Genomic DNA, 24,379 nt, shown 5'->3' on the forward strand with positions numbered 1-24,379 from the left:
CCCAGGGACCCAAGGAGGGGCAACGACTCACAGACCTTCTCTCAGGAACCTCACTCTGTTGCTCCAAAACAGACCCCAGAAAGTTGACCCTCCCCAGGTTTTCACCTCTTCTGGGTACAAAATGCTCCTGCGCCTTAGTTGCTAAGAAGGGGACACAGCGCTAGATGGTACCTTGTGTGAGTTGGGAGCACTGCCCTGAGTATCACAGAAGAGAAAGTAAAGTAGGGGAAGCCAGGGGAGATACCAGGTACTTGCGTTCTCGTTGGGCTGGGAGAGGCCGTCACCTGGCCACACAGGTTCCCTGAGTCCCAGATCTCTGGTGGAGTTTCTGCAGGAGAGAGTGACTGGGGGACACTCCTTCCCACAGTAACATGGGGACTGGGACTGAGCTGAAAGAAAGTGGCCTTGGTGGGTTGATTAGGGCCTTGAACTACTGAAACCCTGATGGGTGACAATTCAGTCTGGCGCATGAAAGGAATATAGCTTCCCCCTACCCCGCCAAAGCCACTAAGAAGGGGAACAAGAAGGTTTCCCTTCTCAGAAAATGCATCTACGAAATGCCCCCCAAGAGTTTACCCAAACTACTGAATATATCCAAATGGTCTGAGATTGACCATGAGTTGTCGGGGAGAAGCACAAACACAGTCCTCCTCTACCACAAACTGTGCATTCGACTCTACACCCTGTGGAGAAATCCCAGGGTTCAGTGCATCTAGAGGGGGATGGATAAGCCTCATTGGGGGAACATCCCTTTCCTGTCCATGGGATAGCCCCCTCCTCTGTACCATCCTCGGGCAAGGTCCAAAGAAGGAAGAAATCCTGTGAGGGAGAACAGAGCACAGCTGTGAGAGAATTCTACTATCCTCTGAGGCAACCCATACATCTCAACTCTTCTAAGAAGTAATAGCCTTAATTAAAAAAAAAAAAAAAAAAACACTGTGAAATCAAAGTGTTGGTGGCATCCTGTAATTGGGGAGCTGCTACTGAACGTTGCCGTGCACCCACCTGGAGGCTGACCAGTGGATGATTCCCATGCTTGTGCCCTCAGCCTCTAGCCGCCTGGCAGTTCCCCGGAATCCAGATGAAGAGTCAGCTAAGCCAAGGTGGACTGGGCGCGCCAGAAAGTGCACAGAGACCAGGGCCATGTGGTGACCGGGGGTGGAAACCCCGGCACAGCCTGACCCGGTGACTCTCCAGGAGGACGACATTCCACATATGCCCCCCTGTGTGCACAGAGCAGAGGACAGTGAGGACAGGCCCTGAGAGCTCCAGGACAGGGTCGCTGCCCCAACCATAAACGCAGCTCAGGAGGCTCTGGGAAATGCTGACAACCACAAGCCTGAAAATGAGTTCAAGCAGGACTAGAACTTCCAAGTGCCATGGGGGCTTGGACACCAGCCTTCACCAATGAACAGTCAGGCTCCCTACTGGACCCACAGAGCAGGATGACACGATCTTATGCTGCTGCCAGGCTCTGAGAACCCGCCGCCCAGCCCCTCCCTCCTCTGCTGAAAACTCATCCAGACCCCACACACTGGATACGCTCAGGCTGGACGCTGGGGCCCTGTGGGCACCGACCCCAGTGAGGGACACCCCATTCCCCCCCCACCGCGCCCCCACCAGGGGCCCATGGCCCTGGCCGCCTGCTCCTCGCCTCCCAGGAAGCCCCTGCTCTGCGGGCCGCCCAGCCTCTGGGCCTGAACGCAGCCATTTGCCCCTCTGCCCTGCGCATCTCCCTTTGGCTTCACCCAACTCAGCAAGGGACGCTGTCCAAGGCCTTCAAAGCGGGCCCCTGAACCCTAGAAGCCTCCTGCCCCTGGAAACATCTAGAAGGCACCCCGTGCCACCACACACTGAGCTCCCCACCCAGACCCAGCGGCCGCCTCCGTCTTGGGCACCCGGGTGGGCGAGGACCTGCTGAACCCGGAAAGCTGAACAGGAGGAGGACGCTGAGGGAGGGAAAAGCCCAGAAGAAACTCAGTCCCCTGCTCACACCCCGCAGGGCGCCAGCCGCCTGGGTGCTCGCGCTGCCACCTGTGGGCACACGGAGGCCGCTTCGGTTCCAAATCTGTGTCACCCAGGGAAGCCCTCAGTGCCCTGCCCCTCGACCCTTGGCCCCGCGGTCCCAGGGAGAAGACATCCCGGGAAGTCCCAAGGGCGCTTCTCCGGATGCTCAGAGCTGCCAGGGCAGCGCCATGAGGGACACTTACAAAGAGGACAGGAACTTGGTTTTCTGGCAGGAAAAGCTCCTTCAGCGCAGAACACTCGACAGACGCCGGCAGAGGAGGTGGACTTGCGGGAGGCCCGAAAGCGCTGCCCTGTCGCTGACCCCAAACGGATTTCATCGCCTCCGTGAGGAGGTACAAACCAAAGGGAGGCCGCGGGCAGGCGAGTCGGGGCCTCCTGACGTCGCGGGCGGCTGAGGAAGCGCGCGGCGGGCGGGCGGCTGAGGAAGCGCGCGGCGGGCGGGCGGCTGAGGAAGCGCGCGGCGGGCGGCTGAGGAAGCACGCCTGGCGGGAGGCGGGGCCTGCGCCCGCGGGGCTGTGCGCGGCCTGCCTCAGCGGCGGGAGGGGCGACCCCTGGCGGTGTGCTCGTGTCATGCTGCGCCCTCTGGACTCTGAATGCAGGGGTCCGAGGGCGACTCTGCGTGGGACCTGGCCCTTTGGGCGGCGTCTTTTACAGCGCAGCGTGGCCTCAGTCCCCAAGGCGAACTGACACCTGAGAGAGGCAGGCTGCGTGGGCAAGGGCATCCCCAGGCTCCAGGTCCTGTCTGGAGTCGGGGTCCCAGACCCCAGCCTCCTGGATGAGCCAGGAAGACTGAGGGGACCAGGGAGGCAGGGTGGGCGGGGGAAGCTCGCGGCTTCCAGGCTGGACCCAGGCAGCTCTGCTGGTCGCTGTCCTGGAACCGGCCTGGGCTGCAGCAGTGGAGCCAGTGCCACCTGTAGTCAGGTCCCCCTGTGTCCCAGGGCTTAACAGCAGAGACTGAACCAAAAGGGGGTTTCACCAGGACTCTAGTACTTGCAAGGTTGTCCCTGTGAGTAAATGGTCATGTGAGGGGCTGAGATAGTCCTGCTGAGGCTGGATGACTGCCTACAGCTTCTGGTTGGCCCGTCCAGACTACTTTTGTTTGTTGGTCGGTTGGTTTTGGTTTTCTTTGGAGGGCCACTTATGGAACTTCCCATGCTGGGAGTCAAATTGTGGTAACAGCTGCCATCATACTCCACAGCCACATCATCACCAGATCCCAGCCACCTCTGCCACCTACACCTCAACTCACCAGCACCCAGGAACATCAGCCCACTGAGTGGAGCCAGGGAGTGAACCTGAATCCTTTGGATACCACTTGTGTTCATTACTGCTGAATCACAATGGGAACTCCTACATTAAAGAAAAAATCACTATGAAATTAAATTGTTAAATACAGGCCTCTAGACTTTGAAAACATCGTGTAACAAGGGAACATGCTTGTCTCTTTTGCGAAACAACCAGATGGACAAGAGCTATACCTGTGGTAAAGCAACTAAAACACAAGCGTGTCCCTGTTCCCCAAGACACTGACAAAGCCCCAAACTGCTCTCCTCTATTGTGTTGTTAGTGGCATTGTTGGTATCTCTTTAGGCTTTTGTCCCTGTAATGTGGGAAAAGGCAAAGGAGACTGTGGGATACTGTGTTCCTCTTACTCCCAGTGTCCTTAACAACAGAAAAGCGGGTATCAGAGAAACCCGATTCAGAAGGCATGTAAACTTCCATAACAAGCCTGTTGTTCTGAACGTGAATGGTGCATGCTTGGGAATATATGTCAATACACGAGTCCATACAATTATGAAAATGTGTTTCCTAGCTCCTTCCACGGGAAAGGCCTAGAGAGAAACCAATTCCAATGAGTAGCTCTAGGTTCCACAAGTTGATCTGGGAATCGTGTTTTGCACGAAAGGAACCCAGAGCATCTTTGAGAAATGACTGAGTCCAAGTCAGGGGCAGGAAATACTCAAGAGGACACAGGAGCACCTTGTTACACTGCTATCAGGAAAGGGCTCAAAGACTGTTAGGATCTTATCCAAAGGGTGAAGGAACCAGCTGAGAGTCACATTCACCGATGAAAGGGAGGATGATTGGAGTATCGGTAAGGAAGATAGGGCAATGGATTGGAATACTTCCGTGTGTGTCCAACTTTGAGTTCCTAGTCACACAGGGGAAGATACAGAAATAAAAGAAGCTAATTGGTGACCAGAGAAGGGGCTTGGCAGTTGGCTCATTAAGCTGCCGACTTCGTTACAGATGGTCCCCCTACGTAACTCAAGAGTGTTTAGGATTTCGGGAAGTTTCTCTTTAGGCAAGTGTTCCAGGTGAGACTGTAGCACCATGGAATGTCACCATTTTGCTCCACATCATCAGTTGCTGGATCCAGGCCCTGATGTCAAAGGGCTGCAAATATCACAGAAAAACCCCCAGGACCCGACGTGCCTCCTGATCAGAGAGCACACACCCCGTTTGAGAGAGTCTCGCCAGTGTATCAAACATGAATGTCATCATCTCTACATCTGCCAGGTGCAAAACAGTGGCCATTAGACTCATGTGGCTATGGCATACGCAGAATGGGGCTAGTAGGTCTCAGGAACTGGCTCTTAAGTGTATGTGATTGATGATTCCTGTCAGTGTAACCTGAAAAACTGAAGACAGGTGAAATATTTTCCTACTAAACAGAACTTTAAAACTTTGGTAGAATATTTCGTGTGTAGTACTAATTTGCTATGTGGAAGAGCATATTTGTAGTATTGTGGGTTGATAGGTTTTGGTTTTAAGCATGGCTACAAGAAAATTTTAAGGTACCTACATGGCTGGCAGTTTTTTCTATTATAACACTGCTGTACATTCTGCCACCAGAGGTGAAGTATGGAGGACAGAAGTATTTTTTTTCTGTATACTCAGGTACACAGTTTAGACTGTGGGAAAGATACAGAACCAAAACGCAGTATCTTCACGAAATGAATGACCAAAAAAAAGGAGGAGGACAGGAGGAAACCAAGAAGAATTTGACTGAGAGGGAGTGAGGATGAGAGAGAAAGGAAGGAGAGAAGGAAGGATGGGAGGGAGGGAAGGGGGAGGGACAGAGGTAGGAAGGAGCAGAGGGGCAGCATATGTATATATGGGTGTGTAAGTAACTTCAACACATATCCACCTGATTACTTTGTGGGTTGTATTTGGATCCCAGGAAAAGAAACTAACTTAAAACAATAATGGAAGGAGTTTCCATTTTGGCACTAGGGGAACAAATCCAACCAGTAGGCATGAGGATGGGGGTTCGCTCCCTGGCCCTGTTCAGTGGGTCTGGGATCCAGCATTGCCATGAGCTGTGGTGTAGGTCACAGATGTGGCTGGGGTCCTGCATTACTGTGGCTGTGGTGTAGGCTGGCAGCTGTAGTTCTGGTTGGACCCCAAGCCTGGGAAAATACATATGCCACACATGCAGCTCCAAAAAAAAAAAAAAAAAAAGGAAGAAAAAAAATAGATACAATGTTTGTAGGATAACTGATAATTTAATTTTTATTATAATATTTTTATTTTAGGAAAAATTTGAAAAATATAGAAACCACAGTGAAATTCAAGAAAGCTTTTCATGACATGGACGGTTAGGGGCTGCATATTCCATAGCACAATGCCAGCAATACAAGTCTACAGAATGACTAAATCAGAAAGTTTCCAACATATAAACAAATATGGTAATGGACACATATCAGGAATCATCGATCGGGGATTGATAAGGCATGGCAACTTGTCGGAGAAACAGCATCACAGAAGAAGAAAGTTCATGGCCTCTAATTCATACACCACTAAGCAAATGACTGATCAGAGAGAGAAAAACAGGTCTTTCCAATGGACAGATCTCACAGGGCCCTCCAGAACAAAGCGTCCAATGCTCGAATGACAAGAGTGGTGGCAGGCAGTGTGGACACTCTCAGCCTCCTGCGGGGCTGTGCTAGGAAGCACACAGCAGGCACTAGGTGGTGCTCTTGGCAAAAGCTTTCCCCTGAATTGCATCAGGAGGAAATCATCAGACAACTGAAGGATGCAGACTTGTGAGCCAGACAACTGACTTGTCCTCTGCAAACCAGTCAATGTCCCCACAGTCAAAGACAATCACAAAAGGTGAGGAGACGTTTGGGGTTCAAAAGGACTCAAGAATTATAGTCACATAAACTTCTTAGTCCTTCGGAACCCCAAATCTCTCTTCTCCTCTTGGTTGTCTTCTTTGTGGAGACATGGACTGTTTGAAGACAGACAGGCCAGGTGTCTGGGCCACTGGCCTACATTCTGCAGCTGTCTGATAACTACCTCATGAAGACACTCAGGCGGAACACTTTCGGCAAGAACACTGCACAGTTAAGGGCGTCTGCTCCGACCACAGCCCGTGTGCTGACAAAGAATGTCCAGGTGGACATGGGGCCTTCTGCCAGCGGCTCCTGATGCCTGTGTGAGGAGGATGAATGTGGACAGGAGCAAGGGTGAAGGTCGCTCCAAACTGTAGTCCATCTGGGCCCTGGTCTCCTCATCGACTGATCACACCCAAGACTGGGAGGAGGCCGAGGACTGCGATTTCTCTCATGAGATCAGTCTTTTGGAGTAAAAACGGTGGGTGGAGGAGGTGATGGTTGAGATGCTGATTCTCAGGAGACGATCCCTCCAGTGTTCCTTTGGGGCTTCAACTTGATTGGCTGTTGTAGGTTTTTCTCATCAGGTGGAAAAGGAATCTTTTCTGCTGTGGTTTCTTGGGGTTGGGCAATAACTCTTCTTCGTTCTGGAAGTAACAGATACCTGTGAAACACAGAGAGAGGAGAGGAGGTGAGAGAGGACAGAAGAAAAATCAGTGAGAGTCTTTGCAGGGTCCTGCTGAGAGCTGAGCCTGCAGGGATGGCCACATGGTGACTGAGGCCAGGAGCAGGCTGGGCTCCTGCTGACACGAGGAGCTGAAGGCAGAGCCACAGGCTGGCTGGAGGGGAACGTGAGAGCCATGCCTTAGAAGTTCATCCAGCCTCTGGGGCAGAATCTAGGGACCCCTGTCCTCACCCCACCACTGCTTGCTGATAACCCAGCTCAGACCTGCTGCGGAGCCTTAGCCAGGTGCCCCCACCCAGTCCTCCGCAGCCACTGCACTCTTGAGGCCCCTTCCTCTGCACTGAAGGATGGCCTTCTCACCGTTCCAGGGATGGATGTGCTTAGCATCCCTCTCACACATTCCGAAACAAATTGCGCTCCAGAGCAGGGGGTCCTTGGTAGAGAAACACACCCTGTCCTACCTCTATGCCCCTGTCCTCTGAGGAGGAGAGGCAGCTACAGGGAGCGCCCTGCAATGGGAGACCCACTGGGGCTTCAGAATGTCTCCGATTCTCCTTCCACCTTTCATAGATGAGGACCTATGCTGCCAAGGAGCTGAGGAGTAGTTGAGCTCAGGTGGCCTGTTATGGACAACACGGACCCTAGAAGCCAGGCCACAGGCCCTTCCCACCCATTTGGAGGAAGAGAGAGGAAAGGCTCCCATCCGGAGAGGTCTACAGGCACTAGGGGCGGTTTGGTCAACCTCCTGGACAGGAAGAAGTCTTTACAGAGAAGCGCTGCTTCAGCAGAGCTACAGAAAGAAGGGAGTTTCTCTGAGCTTCTAAGTCATGTTCTTTTGTGTACTGTATCTGGTACTCTAAACACTGTGAGAAACTTGGATCCAAACACAGAGCTTGTATATCCAGCGCATCTATCTGCCTCTTTCTCTTTTCTCTTTTCCAAGCTGCACAAATAGTTCTGTGGAGAGAAGGCTAAGTCCATCACTGGCTGATATTCTGCTTTTCTATAAAGAAGCCACAAGTGGACCCTGCCATCCTGGTTACTGACATCCTACCAGATCCGTCGTGCTTTGAATCCTTAAATGTTTATTCACAGAGCTTTAAAAAACCCTGCTAAGCAAACCTCACCTGAAGGGAGAATTTCAATGGCTTGGTGTGCGCACCCATGTTAGATCCAGGCTCACCCAGTTTCTATCTGGAATTACATGATTTAGAGTTACTTACTAGGGCTAGACTACTTCACACCACTCCTTTTGCTTCTTTCCATCCCTTCCACCGAGAACTTCTTTCTCCCTGGCCCCACAGAGTTTCCGGTCATCCTTCTGACACTCTCATGGAAACCATCTGCCTTCTCAATTGGGTTTGTCTGAAGCAAGGTTCATCCTGTATTCTTTGTCTCTCCCTGAGTCGTCATAAGCTTGGTCCAAAGTTCATTCACTACAACGCTCTCCTAGATTCCCTGGTCTCAGATGCCCACTCAGGTCATGTTCTGGAATTTTACTGCACGTGTGGCAGGAGCAGGTGAGTCAAAGGGCAGGAGGTCTGAATGCCTGCTCCCCTCATGTCCTGAGCACTGTGACGACCGGGTGTCTACATCTTGGTTTGGCCAGCGTGCCAGGAGGGCGCCATCTACTGTCCTGCACCGAATGCCAGCTCCAGTGTGTCCCTCACAGGACTGCCCACCTGGCACTGAGGGGACCTGACTCCAGCCTGCCTAGCATTCCCACCTATGACGCGGTTCTTATGCAACTTTTGTAAGCAGGACCCTTTTTCTCACTTTCAGCCCTTCCTCATGCAAAAAGTTGAGCATGAAGGGTTTTCCTAGGTCCACGTTGCCAAAGGAAAGCCACATGCAAGTGAGTCGTTAAGACCGTGGTCCTGGATGCAAGAGGCAGTGGAGTTGGAGGGGGAGGGAAAGGAAGCTGAGGAAGCCAACTGCGTGTGTGATTTCCCGCAAAGCACCATGTATTCAGCAGCCTTAGAGATGCTGTTGGGATGAAAAGACCACAGGATCAGGCTTTCCTGGGGCTAAAAGTAGGACAGAGGGAACATCAGGCGAGCAGTCGCAGGGGCACGGCAGAGTCAGATGCAAACAAAAGACTGAGAGGCAAGGACCTGGCAGGGTGGCAGCCCCTGGAAAGCAGGAAAGACCACGCAGAGGGAGCCAGAGCTGTGGAGTCCACAAAGGAGGAAGCGAAAACCTAGTGGGAGACTGAGCTGTGGTGCATAAGGAGAAAGGGCATGGAGGAGCCTGAGAGGTGATTACCTCGGTGGCCTAAGCAAGGAGGCCAGGGAATCTGCAGGCCAGTCTCCACTTGCTGAACTGCAGTTTTCTTTGGATAATCTTCTCTTTCAGGAAACTTAAGGCATGAAGGCGGTGACACACGTGACACTCCTGCCTGCTGGCAGCTGAGCCCTCACCCTCCAGCTTGGGAGGGGTCTTCATTCCGATGGAAGCATCCAGACCCAGCTCTGAAGAGAAAACCACAGCCAACAGGATCCATCGTTACTCATGATCTTCCTGTGACTCCCTCCTCCACCCCCAGGGACCTCCGGTAAAGACAGTGTCCAGGGACATGAAGGGCCATCGGGAAGTGCGTGGTGAGGGAAGCCACTGGAGACATTTGGTACTTCTTTCCTTCTGTTGATACTCCTGATACTAGTGAGACTACCATGAGGCAGACATGCTCCCAAATGCCCAAAAGGTGTCGAGAACAATAACGTTGAGAAAAACAAAACGTTCCCAGGGAGAAAAGACCAAGACAAGGAAACCATGCCACACGCGGGTTGTACTTATTTGGCGGGATGAGAGTGTAGAGACCAAGCAAAGTCACAGGTGAAGGAAAAGCTCAGGACAGAAAAGCCCTGGGGAAGGCTAAACCTGGAAACAATGTTAAATGTGCATCAATACATATCATAGGGCATATGTATATAGATACACACACCCACATATACACACATCCCGTACACATATTGTTTAGACACACTCAGTCCCCACGAGGTATAGAAGGTGTGCTGATCAATGAAAACATCCACAAAGTGTGCATGGACATTAAACCAATGAGGCTGCTGACGGTTCATTCTAACAGCCTCCTGATGAGCTGAATTTGAAACAAAGAACGGAAACAAGAAGAAGGAGAGAGAGAAGGTCTGGTGGGTAGCATGAACTAAGACATATGGGGGAGGAATCAAGGAGTATGAAAGTCAAGGGCATGGAAAGTATGCATTGTTGCAAAATCTTCTGTGAAGCCGGGACTGATGCTCAGGCCTCCGAGGAAAGTGAGCAGGAGAAAGAGTGACTCAGCCAGAGAGCTTGGGACTTGGCTGGGAATGTGGGAGGCCAAGGCCAAGAAAAAGAGAGGCAGGAGTGAAGAGAAGACAACTAGCTACCCCAGGACCTAATGGCACCTGTCAGGGCTACGCTTCCCCACACTCCCTGAGCACTTTCGAGGAGCCTCTCCAGGCTGCTCCGTGCTGCTCCTTCTCATCTCACCTCCACCTGAGAACCCGGGTCCCTCCTCATTCTCAGGTGAGGCCAACGCCTAAGGGACAAGCCGCCGGCACCCGAGGCTCCAGCTGGAGAGGTTGAGACTCCTGGAGGGTAAGGATGGCACATGCCCATCGACATGGAGGTGAGGGGTTGAAAAAATCAGATTGAGGAACGTTAAAAAATCCGAGAAGTGAATCCTGATGAGAAAAAAACTGACAGCTATGGATAAGAGTAAAGAGGTTGAGATAAATGAGGTGTTATCAAACAGACCGACTGGTACACTTCCCGATGAAGGTGGCTCTTTATTTTCAAAAGAGGGGGAAAAACACACAACTCTGTCGCCCATCTCCTTGGCCTGAACTCCCTATTCCCCTCTTCTCTCTTACCTCGGAAGAGTGGCCCTTGGTTCCCAGTATCAGTGTTGGCAGTAAAGCCCTGGATGTTGGAGGAAAGGCGGAGCCTGGCTTTGCCATCACCACGATCTAAATGCTGGCTGAGGGGCAGCTGCAGATCATTGGCCACCTGGGTGCTTGTCTGCAGCTGAGCTTGTGAACTTTGCATCTCTGGCCTTCCAAAACTCGAAGGCACTTTGTGACAATCCCCCCAGGTGTCACCTGAAAAGAATAACAGGTTCAGTAGCACCCATCCAAGGTTTCCTTCGCTAAGCCCTCCATGAACACCCATTTGTGATGACCCAGCCTAACAGAGAATCCACACAGTGACCCAGACAACACAGGCAGCCATCATGTACGGGAAGGAGATGCCATCTTTATGGCTATGCCTGGGGATGCGGAGAGGCCAGGGGCCAGGCTGTGATGTCCCTGAGACAATAAGCTGCCCACATGACCTGAGAGGGTTTGATTTGCAATAAAGTCACACCTATTATTCTCTGACTCATACCTCAGTCCCTCAGCCTAATGAGAAGGCCTGAGGGAGAAAGAGTTGTTGGTGTCTGCCCACAAGACTAAAAGACCAGGGGAAGAAGTATGGCCTCGAGCCTGCGGGTACTGGTAGAAAAGGGAGTTGGACAACGATAGGACATGGACAAAGCGAAGAGAACACCCCAATTCTGGAGCCTTCTCAACGTCCTTCTTCATAAGTGTTGGCGGCTCTTCTGCCTCCCCACACATGTATGTTCTGTTCCCACATGGGGTCGGCTAAGGGCCAAGGTCCTAGCAAGTATAAATAGTGTAGTACAGGCCTGAGTCCTGATACGAGCTAAGGCACAGAAGGGTTGCAGAACCAGAATTTGTGTCTCTTCAGGGAAGTCATGAGGTGCACAGTCCTGAGACCACACACCCCTCCAGGGGGGTCTGGGCCCTGAGTACTCACTGGTTGCATCGTGAGCATCAGGGACATCCATGTTCTCAAATGAGAGGGTGGCAGCACTCCTGTAAGGCCAGAAGGAGTCCGACAGGTCGGGAAGACCTGGGCAAGACCAAGCGCTTCCATCCAGTGAGTTCAGTGGGACACCACACTCTGCCATCGGCGGCAGCTCCCCGCGGAGCCTGGTGGGGGACGGAGGCCTGAGGATTCACCCAAGAGTGATCAGGAATCTTAGAGTCTATGTGGTTTGGATCAGATGATTAAGAGTGTGGCGAAGGCCGCCAAGGGGCTGGCTGACCCATTAGAGAGGGACAAACTGGGTGTGTATCTGGGGTGGGGGCAGAGTGTGTTTTTAGAGGGTCAGGAAATAGCGAGGACAGTCGGTCCTCAGTGCTCTGGCCAACGACAAGCTGATGAGGAGGAGACCGAATACCTCCATACGGTACAGTCATGACCCACAACACAGAGTGTCACGTAACAGTGGTGTCAGCCCTTCATTTCGATGGCACTGAAAGTGGGAAAGGGGTGGGAATGGGCCTACAGCATGGGGAGGGGGGTGGGGGGGCGCCTCTGGAATCCCAGGCATCTCAGGCCATCAAGGCCTCTGTCTCTCATTATGGTGGCAATAATATACTATCACTGTCAGTCTCCATTTCTTGCTATGAAACCTATGCCAACATGCTGATGCCAAACAGGCAGACAGCAGAAGTGAGAGAACAAGTGAGTGCCACAGACCCCTGGGACATAGTTCACGTGGGTCACCTGACTGGGGGTCACTACCCTTGAGAGCATAACGAGAGACGGGAAACAACACGGGCGCCACCATGAGAGCAGAAAACGTCACACAACAGGAGAACTGCTGGTTGGCAAAGTGGAGGACACACATAGACCCAGCACTTTCTGCTTCTCCCTGGGTCAGAGGTCTGCAGATGTCATTACTGTATGAACAGCCCCACATAGTCAAAATTACCTGGGGACAGGTGGCTCTGGTTCTTTCACCCCATTACGATCATGTGGGTTTTCTGCAAAGAAATTAACAGCACAGTTACTTTAGGCAGATCCCCTTAATTTGCTCCATCCTTTGCCTCACATTTGCAAGGGTCATAAATACACACAATGTGAAAACAGTCTATTGTGAGAGAAATATTCCCGGAGGCCCTAGACAGAGTGTCAAAAGAGGGCACTGAGTTTCCGTCTTGAGGCACCAGACAAACCTCCTTGTTAGGATAAGTCACCCTCACAGTTAGCTTATGTCCTGAGACTCTGCAAACAGCTAAACATAAATGTCTCCCCGCAGATCCTGGGGAACTTCCTCACTATGAACTCAGGGCTTGCTATGATATTCAGGCTTCTTCCAGCTGAAAGGCTTGTTAATGCATGAGATGAAGGACATGCTGAGCTTAGACGGACGAGTGGAATCTACACCCCAGCCAGTCCAAAGACTCTTCAGTGCTACAGAGAAACAGGGTCCTTTCTATTCCTAAGGTTGCAAATTCCAGGGCCCTTCCTCGCTTCAGAGACATGCACCAAAGTTGACAGTGGTGCTTATGTTCTGGTTCCAGAAGAGTCGGGACAAGGGAAGACAAATGAAAGGATGCAGACTCTAGGCTGGCAGACGTGAAACAGCGTTGTGACATTTCCAAAGATACAAGCAAGACTGGCAGCAGCCTCAGAGAGGGGTAGAAACTCAGGAGGCACATTGCTCAGGAATGACAATGGGAGCATTTCATGGGAGATGGGAGACTCACCCAAACTTAGGAGGCTTGAACGTTAGTTCCTGGCCATGGTGGCAGAGGTACATGTGAGTCTGGCAGGACTGCCTGGGGGCTAATTAATTGCCAGTGGCGCAAACATGACTAGAACTTGGACAAAATCATTACTTCATGGACTATGTCATTTTAAAGGCAATTGAAGGGGAAAAAAATGAAAAGCATTACAGAGAAACAAAAGCTAAGAGATTTTAGCACCAGCAAGCAAGCTTTAAAGGCAACTGCAGTGCCAGGTTCCAAACATTATGTCAGCATACAGTCTACCCGAGGGGATTATTCCTATCAGACTAGGCGAACAAAGAACATGCAGGCTACCTGGGGGACCAGCTGGAATTTCACCCTCTGCAGCAGGAGAGCAACCACAGGCTCCATCCAGAGCAGACCCCTTTTTCTGTTCATCAAATGCCAGTTTTCCATCACTGCAAGGCGGGTAGCAGTCAGAACCTTCCTGCTGAATGCAAGGAGCCAAAACAGCTTCATCTGGGAACGCCTGGAGCACTTCCTCCTTTGCAACCTCCTGCAACTCCGCGCTGTGCCAGATGCGGAGGGGAAGACGGAAAAGTAAACTCAGAGGAGGTTTTCTAGCTCCTGTTCAGGGGAGGCATAGGGAGCAGACACAGAGAGCAAAGTGGCAGTCTTCTTCCAGAAGGGAGAAACCACCCTCCTAGATGTGAGGCGGAGTGTGGCTGCCATGGGGAGGGAGAGAGAACAGCACAGGCTCGGGGTTCTGGCCCCACAACCAGCTGCTGGAGGAGAATGACCTCTCCCTCAGGCCACAGTCAGGACCCCAGCACACACAGAGGACTGAAATCCTGGCTCCCCCGGTTTTGCAGACCCTGTGTGGAACTGAGTGTACACTGTCCGAGTGAGTACGGCTCTGGAGGAAATACAGACTGCAGGACCTATTTTATCTAGAGCATGCTACAATATGAAAGGTTTTCCAGGTTCTTCCCCAGCCTCCCAACACTGACTAACATGCTGATGCCAAAAGGACTCAAAGCAGATGTGTGTCTCCCCCGGCTTTTAACCCCCCAGGAGAGGACTGGTGATTGCAGGATTTCTTGTGTTTGACTCTTTCACCTGTGGCTACTCACTGTGCATCACTAACCTTGAGGGATTAAGAAACGGAAACCCATGGGAGTTCCTGTCGTGGTGTGGCAGAATCCAATCTGACTAGGAACCATGAGGTTGTGGGTTGGATCCCTGGCCTTGCTCAGTGGGTTAAGGATCTGGTGTTGCCCCGAGCTGTGGTGTAGGTCACAGACATGGCTGGGATCTTGCGTTGCTGTGGCTGTGGCATAGGCTATGGACTACAGCTACAGCTACAGCTACAGCTCCCATTAGACCCCTAGCCTGGCAACCTCCAAATGCCATGGGTGCGGCCCTCAAAAGACTGAAAATAAAATAAAATAAAGAAATTGAAACCCGTACCACTATCCCAAGGGAAATAGACAACTTTGTTACCAAAGGAGATATTTGACTGTTGCCTGAAGGGATGAAAGAGTTATTTTATACTGAGCAATTTCTGGTGTTCCCTGCGTCTGAGGTCTCCTGGTATCAGTACCGACATTCACAGCCCTCAAAGCTTCAGAGTTACCTGGGGGGCAGTGGCTCTTGTCCATCCACTTCCTCATGACCATTCTGATTTTCTGCTAAGAAATTCAGAGACAATATGTCACACGAGTTAAGCACTGCTCACACTTGGCAACTCAGTGCACACACCGACCACAACGACATTAATATTCTCAGTGTCAGAACAGAGTACCTCGGCAGAGATGATCCGGGACACTTCAGTGAAGGCTTAGGAGAATTAGCACTGCGGCCAGACCCGTTAGGGAATCGCCTCCTGATCTGGAAGAACCTTCTCCCAGCATCCTCTCTGCTGAGGCTATATAGATGGCTAAGAGAGTGGATTTCCCCCAGAGATCTTAGAAAATGAGCTGAGGTATGATCTAGAATTGTTTCTACACTACTCGTTCGTCCCAATGGATAATGTAGTTGTTGATGGCTTAGAGGAACTTATACGTGAGACTAGCGGGATGGATGGATTGTGTCAACTCTCCAATGGAAAGAAGTACTTGGTGCTACACAGAAACAATGGCCATGCAAGGCTGGACGCACTACCTTCATGGAAACATTCAAGGAAGGCAGGGGGAGAGGGGACTCTGTCTGCATTTCAGATGACTGCTGAGCTAAGACACGCCAACACAGAGACCGTGGAGACGGGGGCTCAGAGCAGGGAAAGCAGGGAACCCTCGTCTCCTCACACACAGTCAGGTCTGCCCTTGGGTCCGCACAGGGATAGAAAGGCCAGGACCTCCTACAGCATGAAAACTTAGATCATTACAGGGGACAACACACATGTGCCCCAAACTAGGTCTGACAGTCACTTCCTGAGGATGTCCAGCTGGGCTGAGTGAGACTTTGTCACACCTGACTGGGGTCCATTGGCCTGAAAGTGGGTCCAGGTGGACAGAGGCATGACCTCGACCTAGGAAGGGATGAATGCTCCCTGACCTAACCTGGTGTTTGGGTCTCATAATCCATCTTTTCCCCTGACTCGAACCGACATATATCTACAGGGTCTACCTTCGAAGAAGACCTTGCTCAGTCTAGACGGGTTGTGGGGAACAAAGAATAAGCAGGCTACCTGGGTGAGGGGTTGGAACGTCATCCTCTTTGGCGTGGGAGCCAGCACAGGCTCCATCTGCAGCAGGGCCAACTTTTGGCTCATCAGATGCACATGTGCCATCACCCGAAGGCTGGGTGCAGTCAGACCTTTCCTGGACCACTGAAGGGGTCGAAATGCATTCATCCTGGGATTCCTGTAGCACCTCCTCCTTTGCAACCTCCTGCACTTCCACGCTGTGCCAGGTGGGAAACGAATGACGGAACATTAAACTAAGAGGGACAGACACCAAGCTGTCCCGGGTGGTCGCAGGGGAGGCACAGGGAGTGGTCCCAGAAAGCAAAAGGGCAATATCCTTAAAGAAGAAGGTAACTGTGCTGCTGTGTGTGAAGGGCAGTGTGGCTCCACAGGTTGGGAGGCAGAGAGACCAGCACGTGCTCCCTGCCCTGGCCACACATCGTCTGATGAGGAAGGACACTCAGCCATCCCAGTGTGGGGCTTTCCAGAACATGAGCCACACATGAACTACCACACCAGGCGCTAGCACCATGTGCCTGAGTCACATGATATTCAACATAAAGCAGCCAAGGGAATTCACCGACTAAAGCAACACAGACTCCCAGAGATGCTATGCCTTCTTTTAGGAACAGAAAGCCCTCTAAGGCGTCTTATTAGAATGACTGTCACATGACAAGTACATTTGGGACATCTAGATAATTTTCTTGGTCTTTAAGTCTTGGATTTACTCCTTAATTACTTGGTCTTTATTTCTTTGAAGTGACCTTCTTCCGAATAACCAAAAATATCTCACCTTGGAGTTCATGTAGGAGAGGCTAGATAGTCCCTGTGTGCACAGGAGATCCTAAGGGCAGTGCATTGCCTTGGGTCACACACACAGGTGCCACAGAGACAAGACACAGGCGAGCCCAAGTGGGAGGAGGGAAGGAAGAAAATTCAGTCTGCACTTTGCTTCTCCTGGCATCTGGCATCTGTGACTCTCTTGACCTCACTTACTCTTCTTCCTGGGACCTCTCCATATTTTATCTCCCCATGACCACATCCTGACAGGTGCTGTTACCTGGGGGTGAGTGCTGCTGCTTCGTCGTCGTCCTCCTTCTCGTCTTCATCACTCTCTGTAAACAAATTCAGAACTCCCCAGTCAGCTTCTGCCCTCTTCTCCCACGACAAACACAAGCACTCATGTGGCCATGGAGCCATACATATCTATGTGAGAGTTAGGATAGTGGTGACGGTCTAACGCATTGTCTTTTAGCAATTTCCTTGCCTCCAAAGGGCTGGATCACCACGTCATCAGGCAAACATTGCAGTTGTCTCTTCTTCCTTATGTCACGGCACTGGTGTCCAGCTTCCATCTCAACCTGTACAATGGTATCATGCCTCCTGCCACAAATTCACCATAAACTCCTGCTCTGTATTTTTTGGCAGCTCTCACAAGATCCTCTCCTTTCTACAAGGAGAGGAAGAAACACCAAACCCCACATCCCTCCATCTGGGGACATCACGGGCTCATCAAGTGGGCTTGTGTGTGTGGTATCAAGGGAAATTCTCTCCATGGAATGTGTTCCACCCTAGACAGCTTTCCCAGCACCAAGTTCATCAAGTACATCAAGGACCTTCTCCAACCCCTCACACGAAGGGGCCTTCATTTTTCTCAACTACATTTGTTCACATCCCCACATTTCATCACTAAGGCCACCATCGAGTGATTGATCCCTTATACAGATGAGGAAACAGGTATCCGGAGAGGAACAGTCCGTCACTCAGTCCCAGTTCTAAAGGCAGCACTCAGGCTGGAAGCAGGCAACTGTCACACGTAGGCCAGGGCTCCTTTCCCTCCACAGGCTGCCTCCTGTCGCAGCCTCCTTTCTGTGCTTTATCCCTGGGTGCATGCTGCCTCCTGCACGAAGGCCCTCGTCCATCAAGGAGGAGGCAGAAGAGTCGGAATACTCTTTCCCCTACCCTATGCGTTTGTTTCCCCTCTGTCCTCACCCTCAGCCCATCCTAGTCCTACCACAGCCCCTAATGGGCCATGAAAACCGAACAGCTCTAAAAAACATTCCTAGTGAGCTGCTCCCTTGGGGCCCAGTGGGTTAAGGATCTGCTGTTGTCACTGCTGTGGCACGGGTTCAGTTCCGGGCCCAGGAATACCATAGTCTGCAAGCACAGCCTACAAATCCCCAAAACATGCCTAGTGAGGTGTGAAGACTCTTGGGGACCATGGAGCTGCCCAGTGCAATCGGGGTCCGTGGCCCCCTTACCTGGGCTGAACTTGCGGGCGAGGCGCTCTGCCAGCCTGTGTCCCTCAGTCAGTTGCTCTCGCAAGCCCTGCCCCTGGTCCTTGTCAAGGTCTTTGTGGGTGAGGAGGTCGGTGAGGTGCTGAACGAGCAGGACACAGTCATCCCTCCCTTCCTTCACCTTCTGCCGTAACTGGGTCAGCTCTCTTGCCTGAGCGTGAATCAGGACATCCAATTCCCTGAGGGGGCACACAGGTACAATTTGAAATCCCAGAGACATGGACCACACACTCTTAGGGCGTTTGATGCTCCCTGGCATCCCCAAGGAGCTCTCGATGCAGAAGTCTGACACCTAGGGGGTGACCTTTCTGGGGCGGAGAGAAAGGGGGACGGACAACAAAGGCGGCCTCTGGAACAGCCAGAGCTCCCCTGAGAGTCCTTGACATCCCATTCCTCGTGTTCTTCTGGGAACAACCCCAGTGTCCTCCTACACCTGCTTCATGGAGAGGGCGCTCCAGGTCTTCCCTCAGCCATGCCCGTTTCCACACGAAAATACACATCAGGCACTGGCAGGCACTGACACAAAGCCAGACACCCGGTGTGGACAGTCCGGCTGGTGTGAATTCGAAAGACCAAGAGAATGCCAGGGTCCAGGATGGAGGCCAAGCTCGAGTCAGTCAGGAGGGGATTGTGAGGGAAGGGAAAGGAGGTTGGCATCACAAAACACTGCAAATGGACAAAATGCTCCTGAGCTCTTCACTTGATTTGAATTTGGTGAATTTCATGTGCTGTGATTTCAGATCAATGATTTGTTTAAATAGCAGAGTTGGAGTTTCCTGGTAGCTTGTGGTTAACTCTCCGGAATTGTCACTTTTGTGGCTCATATCTCGGTTGTTTCCTTTCTTACTTTTTTAAAAGAAATAGTGGATTATAGTTGTTTTACAATGTTGTGTGAGTGTGTGCTGATCAGCAATGTCATTCAGTTATACATATATTATGATTCCTTTTCATATTCTTTGCACATGCTGTGCTATATAAGTAGGATCCTGGGATATATCTGTGTTCATATATTTAATTTTAAAACATTTTTAAATTAAAGTATGGTTGATTTATATGTGGTGTTGGTTTGATTCCTGGGATGGGAACTTCCCTATGCCTTGAGCATGACCAAAAAATGAAAACTTTTTAAAAAGCATGCAGAGTTCCCATTATGGCTCAGTGATTATCAAACCGAATGAGCATACATGCAGATTCAAGTGCGATCCTTGGCCTTGCTCTGGGTTAAGGATCTGGCGTTGCCGTGAACTATGGTCTGATTTGACCCCTAGCCCGGGAACCTCATATATGCCGCAGGTGAGGCCCTAAAAGACAAAAAACAAAAAACAAAAACAAAAACAAAAAAAAGACATGGAAAATGAGGCTTTGAATAACAACTGGAGTTTCATGATAGCATGTGGTTAAGTCTCCAGCATTGTCACATTTGTGGCTCAAATTTCTGCTGCTGTGCTGGGATTACTTTGCTTTTTCAAAAAAGAACAATGTTGGAAGTTTAGTTGTTTTACAATTTTGTGGAGTGTGTGCTGAACAGCAATGTCACTCAGTTACATATATATAGATCCTTTTCATAGTCTTTGCATATGCTGTGCTATACAGTAGGATCCTGGGGTATATCTGCTTTCATATATTTTATTTTAAAACATTTTTAAAGGAAAGTATGATTGATTTACACATGGTGCTGGTTTGATTCCTGGGATGGGAACTTCTCTATGCCTTGAGCATGACCAAAAGAAGAAAAATTAAAGACAAAAAAAAGCATGGGATGTTCCTGTCATGGCTCAGTTAAAAATGAACCCAACTAGTATACATGAGGTTGCAGGTTCGAGCCCTGGCCTCATTCAGCTTGGTAAGGATCTGGCGTTTCCCTGAGCTGTGGTGTAGGTTGCAGACGTGGCTCAGATCCAGGGTTGCTATGGCTCTGGCGTAGGCTGGTGGCTAAAGCTCTGATTCGAACCCCCTAGCCTAGGAACCTCCAGATGCCACAGGCATGGCTCTAAAAGTCAAAAAAAAAAAAAAATCATGTTAAATGAGGCTCTGAATAACAACTGTACTCCATACTTCACCAGTGGCTGTTCTCTGATTACGTCATGAGTATCTGTGCCTGGGTGCCTGCCATGAGCAGTTCGGTCCTCTCCTGGCCCAGTGTCACTCCTGGCCCCACTTCACAGAGGCCTAGACCTTCCACTGGCCTCCCTGCACAGAACCCTCCTTACCGGAACCTCTTGGCCAGCGCTGGATCCTCTGCCAGCCTCTCTGCCAGCTTCACCACCTTAAACTCTAGCTTCTCCCCCAGCACGGATTCAATGATGTCTCTGTGCCCTTCACACTCTGCAAAAACAGAGACGCTGCCTCAGGGGGAAGCTGGACACGCGGCTGTGGTCACTGCCTTCAAGGGAGGAGGCAGAGTCCATCCCAAGGGCAGGTGTAAGCCCGTTACCAGGCTCTACGCAGGGATTTCCACATCTGATTCCTCGGGCTCCCAACTGCACGGCCTTCCAGTCCTCCCCATTTTAGAGCTGAGGAAAGACAAGCTCCAAGGCACAGAAAGGAACGAGACAAGATTAACTGCTGTTTGGCAAGGTCAGAATTCACACACCCCCAGACTGACCCTCAATCAAGGGCCACGTTCCCAGGACTTGTTCCCTCTGAGGTGAGACACGGAGCAGGGGCCTGAGGGGGCAGTTCCTTGGTGCCTCAGTTCTCCCACCCTCTGCCAACTGAGGGAGAAAGAGCCACCTCTGCCTGCCCTGGATTGTGGTCAGAATGAAATTCATTTTGACAAAGGGGAGAGAAGATCAAGTCTGGAGAGTGTTTCGTTTCCTAGAAGGAAGCCAGTGACCACTCATCGCTTGGTTGCCCCCGACCCCTAGGACGTACGGTATTTCTGCAGCTGGTTGGCCAGGGAGTAGGCAGTAGCTTCGGATACAAGGAATTTCTCCCTGAGGTCTCGGAAGTCCTGCTTGCTCTGGGCCAGCTGCCGCTGAAGCTCCTGGTTCTCTCGCATGAGTTTGTGTTGTGCCCTCAAGTCTGATGAAGGGCCAAGAGACACTGCCATGGTGACACGTGGCAGGAGAGCCAGGGCCTGGGGAGAAGACACCCAGCACAGGGTGGATTAAAGCACGTGGAATCCCATAGGCTGAAGCGGGAATGAGGGATGAGGAAAACTGGAATTCTTAACTTACCATTGGGCACACCCGAATCAACACCCCACAACACCAGAGGGTCTGTATCCACAGAAACCAAGTTCAAGATGCTAGAGCTCAGAGCCCAGGGCCCTGCCTGTAGCTCAGATGGGGCCTGGCGTGAGGAAGGGGGACCCAGGGTGCCAGGGAACTGTCTGGAGTTGCCACAACAGAACTGGAAGGTGGGGGGAGGGTTGATGGAATCTTGGGGGCCCCTGGATTCAGAGGCCTAGGCCATGCTGATACACAAGGCTGCCTGGTGCCTTGGGAAGGTCGCCAGCCATGGGGACACCCCCTCAGCAGCCACACTTCATAGGTGTCTGCACTTGTGCTAATACCACTGCACTAGCTCCCTCCCTCCAAAACACATCTGCGCAGAGCTCTCATCTTCACTCTCCTCTGTTTACCCAAAAATCAAGACACAAGTAGTTTCCCAACATGTCCTATTGTCTTAAGGGCTCTCACGAAGTCCCCCCACCTTCTCTGGAAATGTTAACACATTCTAAATCTCTTCCACCAGTGAAAGACATCAAACGTTTAGACTGTCATGAAGTTCTTCCTTGGGCTTCCCCAATGTGATCTGTGACATAAACGTGTAGGACAAAAGCTGAGTATAATGCTAAGGGAAGGAATAATTAGTAGAAGTATTCTGTCCCGATTCAGTGCTCTTTTTGCTGCATCTCTGTGTTATGTCAGATTCTTCTCTTCACTGGGGCAGCCTGTTGGCTTTTGGATAATCCTAACAACCCAAACTTCAGAGATCCCAGGCCAGGGATCAAACCTGTGGGTCAAGGCTGTTCTAAGCTCTACTGTACCTCCTCATTCCATTCCAGACAGGGAACACTGCAGGGGCTGGTCCTGGCCAAGATGTTGCCAAGGCTGCTTTTAGATGCAAACTAGCCAAGGTCAAGGTTTGGGGATGGCTGTTCAAAAGACTCTTGTTCCTCTCCCATTCCTTCAATTATGAACATGACTTCTTTCTATAAATGGCAGGTGGGGAATATTTATTTGAGAACATCTTATCTGTTCCCTGCCAACTGTATTCTGTCCATAACTACACAGTGGACAAAGGAGGGACAAAGTCAGGTATGTTCCCAGCACCTAGTATAGTTAAAGGGATCGTATCTAATCCTATGAACTATCTGAATAATCATAAGTTATTTTCCTTATGAAGAAAATCTCAGCGGTTATAAAATTTCCCCAGACCACACATTTGGTGAGGAAAGCATTGTGCATTAGAAACCATTTCTCTTGGGCATTAAAACCCACCTTCTCCCATTATAGTCAACAGAATGACAGTACTTTTAATGGAGATGAGGTCTGTGATGGTCGTTCCGGGGTGATTTTCCCAACAGGGCCGTCTGTCATTTAATATGAGTTGAACTTTTAAATTTCCTTATCTTTTCTCTTAAGTATACTCTGTAGTGTTTGCTCTGCTCAGTCACTTTGGTTTTCTTCTCAACGCATCCTTATTATTTACACGGTGAATATCTGTTACCCATTTGCTGCCATCTGTCACTCTTTTTGTCTTTGTCACCCCCCTTTCTTAATGCCATCCCTTCTATACTGACATATAAGTTACTAGAACAAAAACACACACAACTTATGAGCACAGCTCAGTACACTCAACATGCTGTATCCATTGTGGAATCACCACCCAGATCAAGAGACTACACCTCCACCATTCCCGAACTTCTCCCGTGCTACTTACCAGTCAATTCCCATCTTCCACAGACAAACAGGGCCGGAATCCTCTCCCCACAGATGAGTTTTGTTTATTCTTGCATGTCACTGAATTGTAAAGATGCAGGAGGGTCCCTTTCTCTGTGTTCTTTCAACCAGTGTCTGGTTTTGAGGCTCCATCGCAATTGGTTGCATCAGTCATTTGGTTGTATACTTATGCTAGGAGATATTCTGTTTTAGGAGTATAGCACAATTTGATTATCTATTTTTCTGATGACAAAGACATATATTTTGAATGATTATGCATAAAGGAGGCATGGCTATTGCTGAACAAATGATCGTCTGGAGATAGGCACTGTGTCTCCGAGGCAGATGCACCTGAGAAGAGAAGTGCTTGGTGATAGGGTAGAAACGGACACCATTTGCAGTGCAGTTGGGTCATGTTCCATTCCTACGCTGTCCCCCCAAGACAGGCCAGTTCCGGGTGCCCCCATTTCCGACAAACCTTCATTTTAGCCATTCTGAGATCTGCAGTGCTTTCCCATTTGGGTTTTCAAGAGCTGATGGTCCACTTTAGATATCTTTTGCTCTAAAGTGACTCTTCAAATCTTCCGCTAATTAAGAATTTATGGTGTCTATAACTTCTTGCGTGATGTGTAAAAGTTCCCCGTATTATTTGGAGAAATTCCTTGTCGGATATATGCACAGCAAATAAAATAGACTGCTGGTCTATGGACTGCCTTGTCACTTTCAAAATGGTAAAGTATGAGAAGCTTAAAGATTGCATATGTTACATAGCTCAGCTGAATCAAAGAATTGCACATGGGTGCGGGTCAATTTTCTATTCTCCAATCTTATCACACGGTTATCGTTGTGTTGTCTTTACTTGGACCAATACCACAGTGTCTACATTACTACGGTTTTTAGGGGCACACCTGCGGCACAGGGAAGTTTCTAGGCTAGGGGTCGAACGGGCTGCTGCAGGCCTACCCCACAGCCAGGGCAACCTTCGATCTGAGCCCCATCTGCAGCCTATGCTGCAGCTTATGGAAAGGCTGGATCCTCAACCCACTGAGCTAGGTCAGGGATCAAACCTGCATCCTCCCAGAGAAAATGTCGAGTTCTTAACCCGCGGAGACACAACAGGAACGCCTC

At 50.6% G+C, this 24,379-nt stretch overlaps 2 protein-coding genes across 7 annotated transcripts in view; both read right to left on the reverse strand.

Moving 5' to 3' along the window:
- LOC106505207 (NBPF family member NBPF6-like) overlaps positions 1–2,475 on the reverse strand; it is a 41,688-nt gene extending 39,213 nt beyond the window's left edge. For all 4 annotated transcript variants that reach the window (XM_085023395.1, XM_085023394.1, XM_085023393.1 and 1 more), the window contains exons 1-2: positions 2,211–2,475; positions 1,006–1,223 (exon numbers count right to left, since the gene is read on the reverse strand). The gene's annotated coding sequence lies outside the window, so the exon portion shown is untranslated. The remainder of the gene's footprint in view (positions 1–1,005; positions 1,224–2,210) is intronic.
- Positions 2,476–5,517: 3,042 nt separating this feature from the next.
- Positions 5,518–23,602, reverse strand: LOC102159652 (NBPF family member NBPF6). Of its 3 annotated transcripts, none has more exons than XM_085023399.1 (13): positions 23,253–23,602; positions 21,237–21,441; positions 20,573–20,687; positions 18,327–18,541; positions 17,126–17,180; positions 16,069–16,283; positions 15,016–15,070; positions 13,734–13,948; positions 12,620–12,671; positions 11,656–11,831; positions 10,710–10,937; positions 9,100–9,305; positions 5,518–6,813 (listed from the first exon to the last, which is right to left on the reverse strand). In XM_085023399.1, the coding sequence occupies exons 2-12, from the start codon at positions 21,412–21,414 to the stop codon at positions 9,109–9,111; spliced, it is 1,701 nt and encodes a 566-aa protein (XP_084879525.1). In that variant the 5' UTR covers positions 21,415–21,441; positions 23,253–23,602; the 3' UTR covers positions 5,518–6,813; positions 9,100–9,108. The 3 variants fall into 3 exon arrangements, with proteins under 3 accessions (XP_084879525.1, XP_084879522.1, XP_084879524.1); XM_085023396.1 differs by having other exon boundaries at positions 11,656–11,849; XM_085023398.1 differs by having other exon boundaries at positions 11,656–11,849; positions 15,016–15,067; positions 23,253–23,388.
- Between the last annotated feature and the right edge of the window lie 777 nt (positions 23,603–24,379).

Source organism: Sus scrofa, chromosome 4 (assembly GCF_054392235.1).
Source record: "Sus scrofa isolate SSC_HxYL_T2T_F1_AM1 chromosome 4, Sscrofa_HxYL_maternal_Yorkshire_Landrace_v2.0, whole genome shotgun sequence".
Classification (NCBI taxonomy): Eukaryota; Metazoa; Chordata; class Mammalia; order Artiodactyla; family Suidae; genus Sus; species Sus scrofa.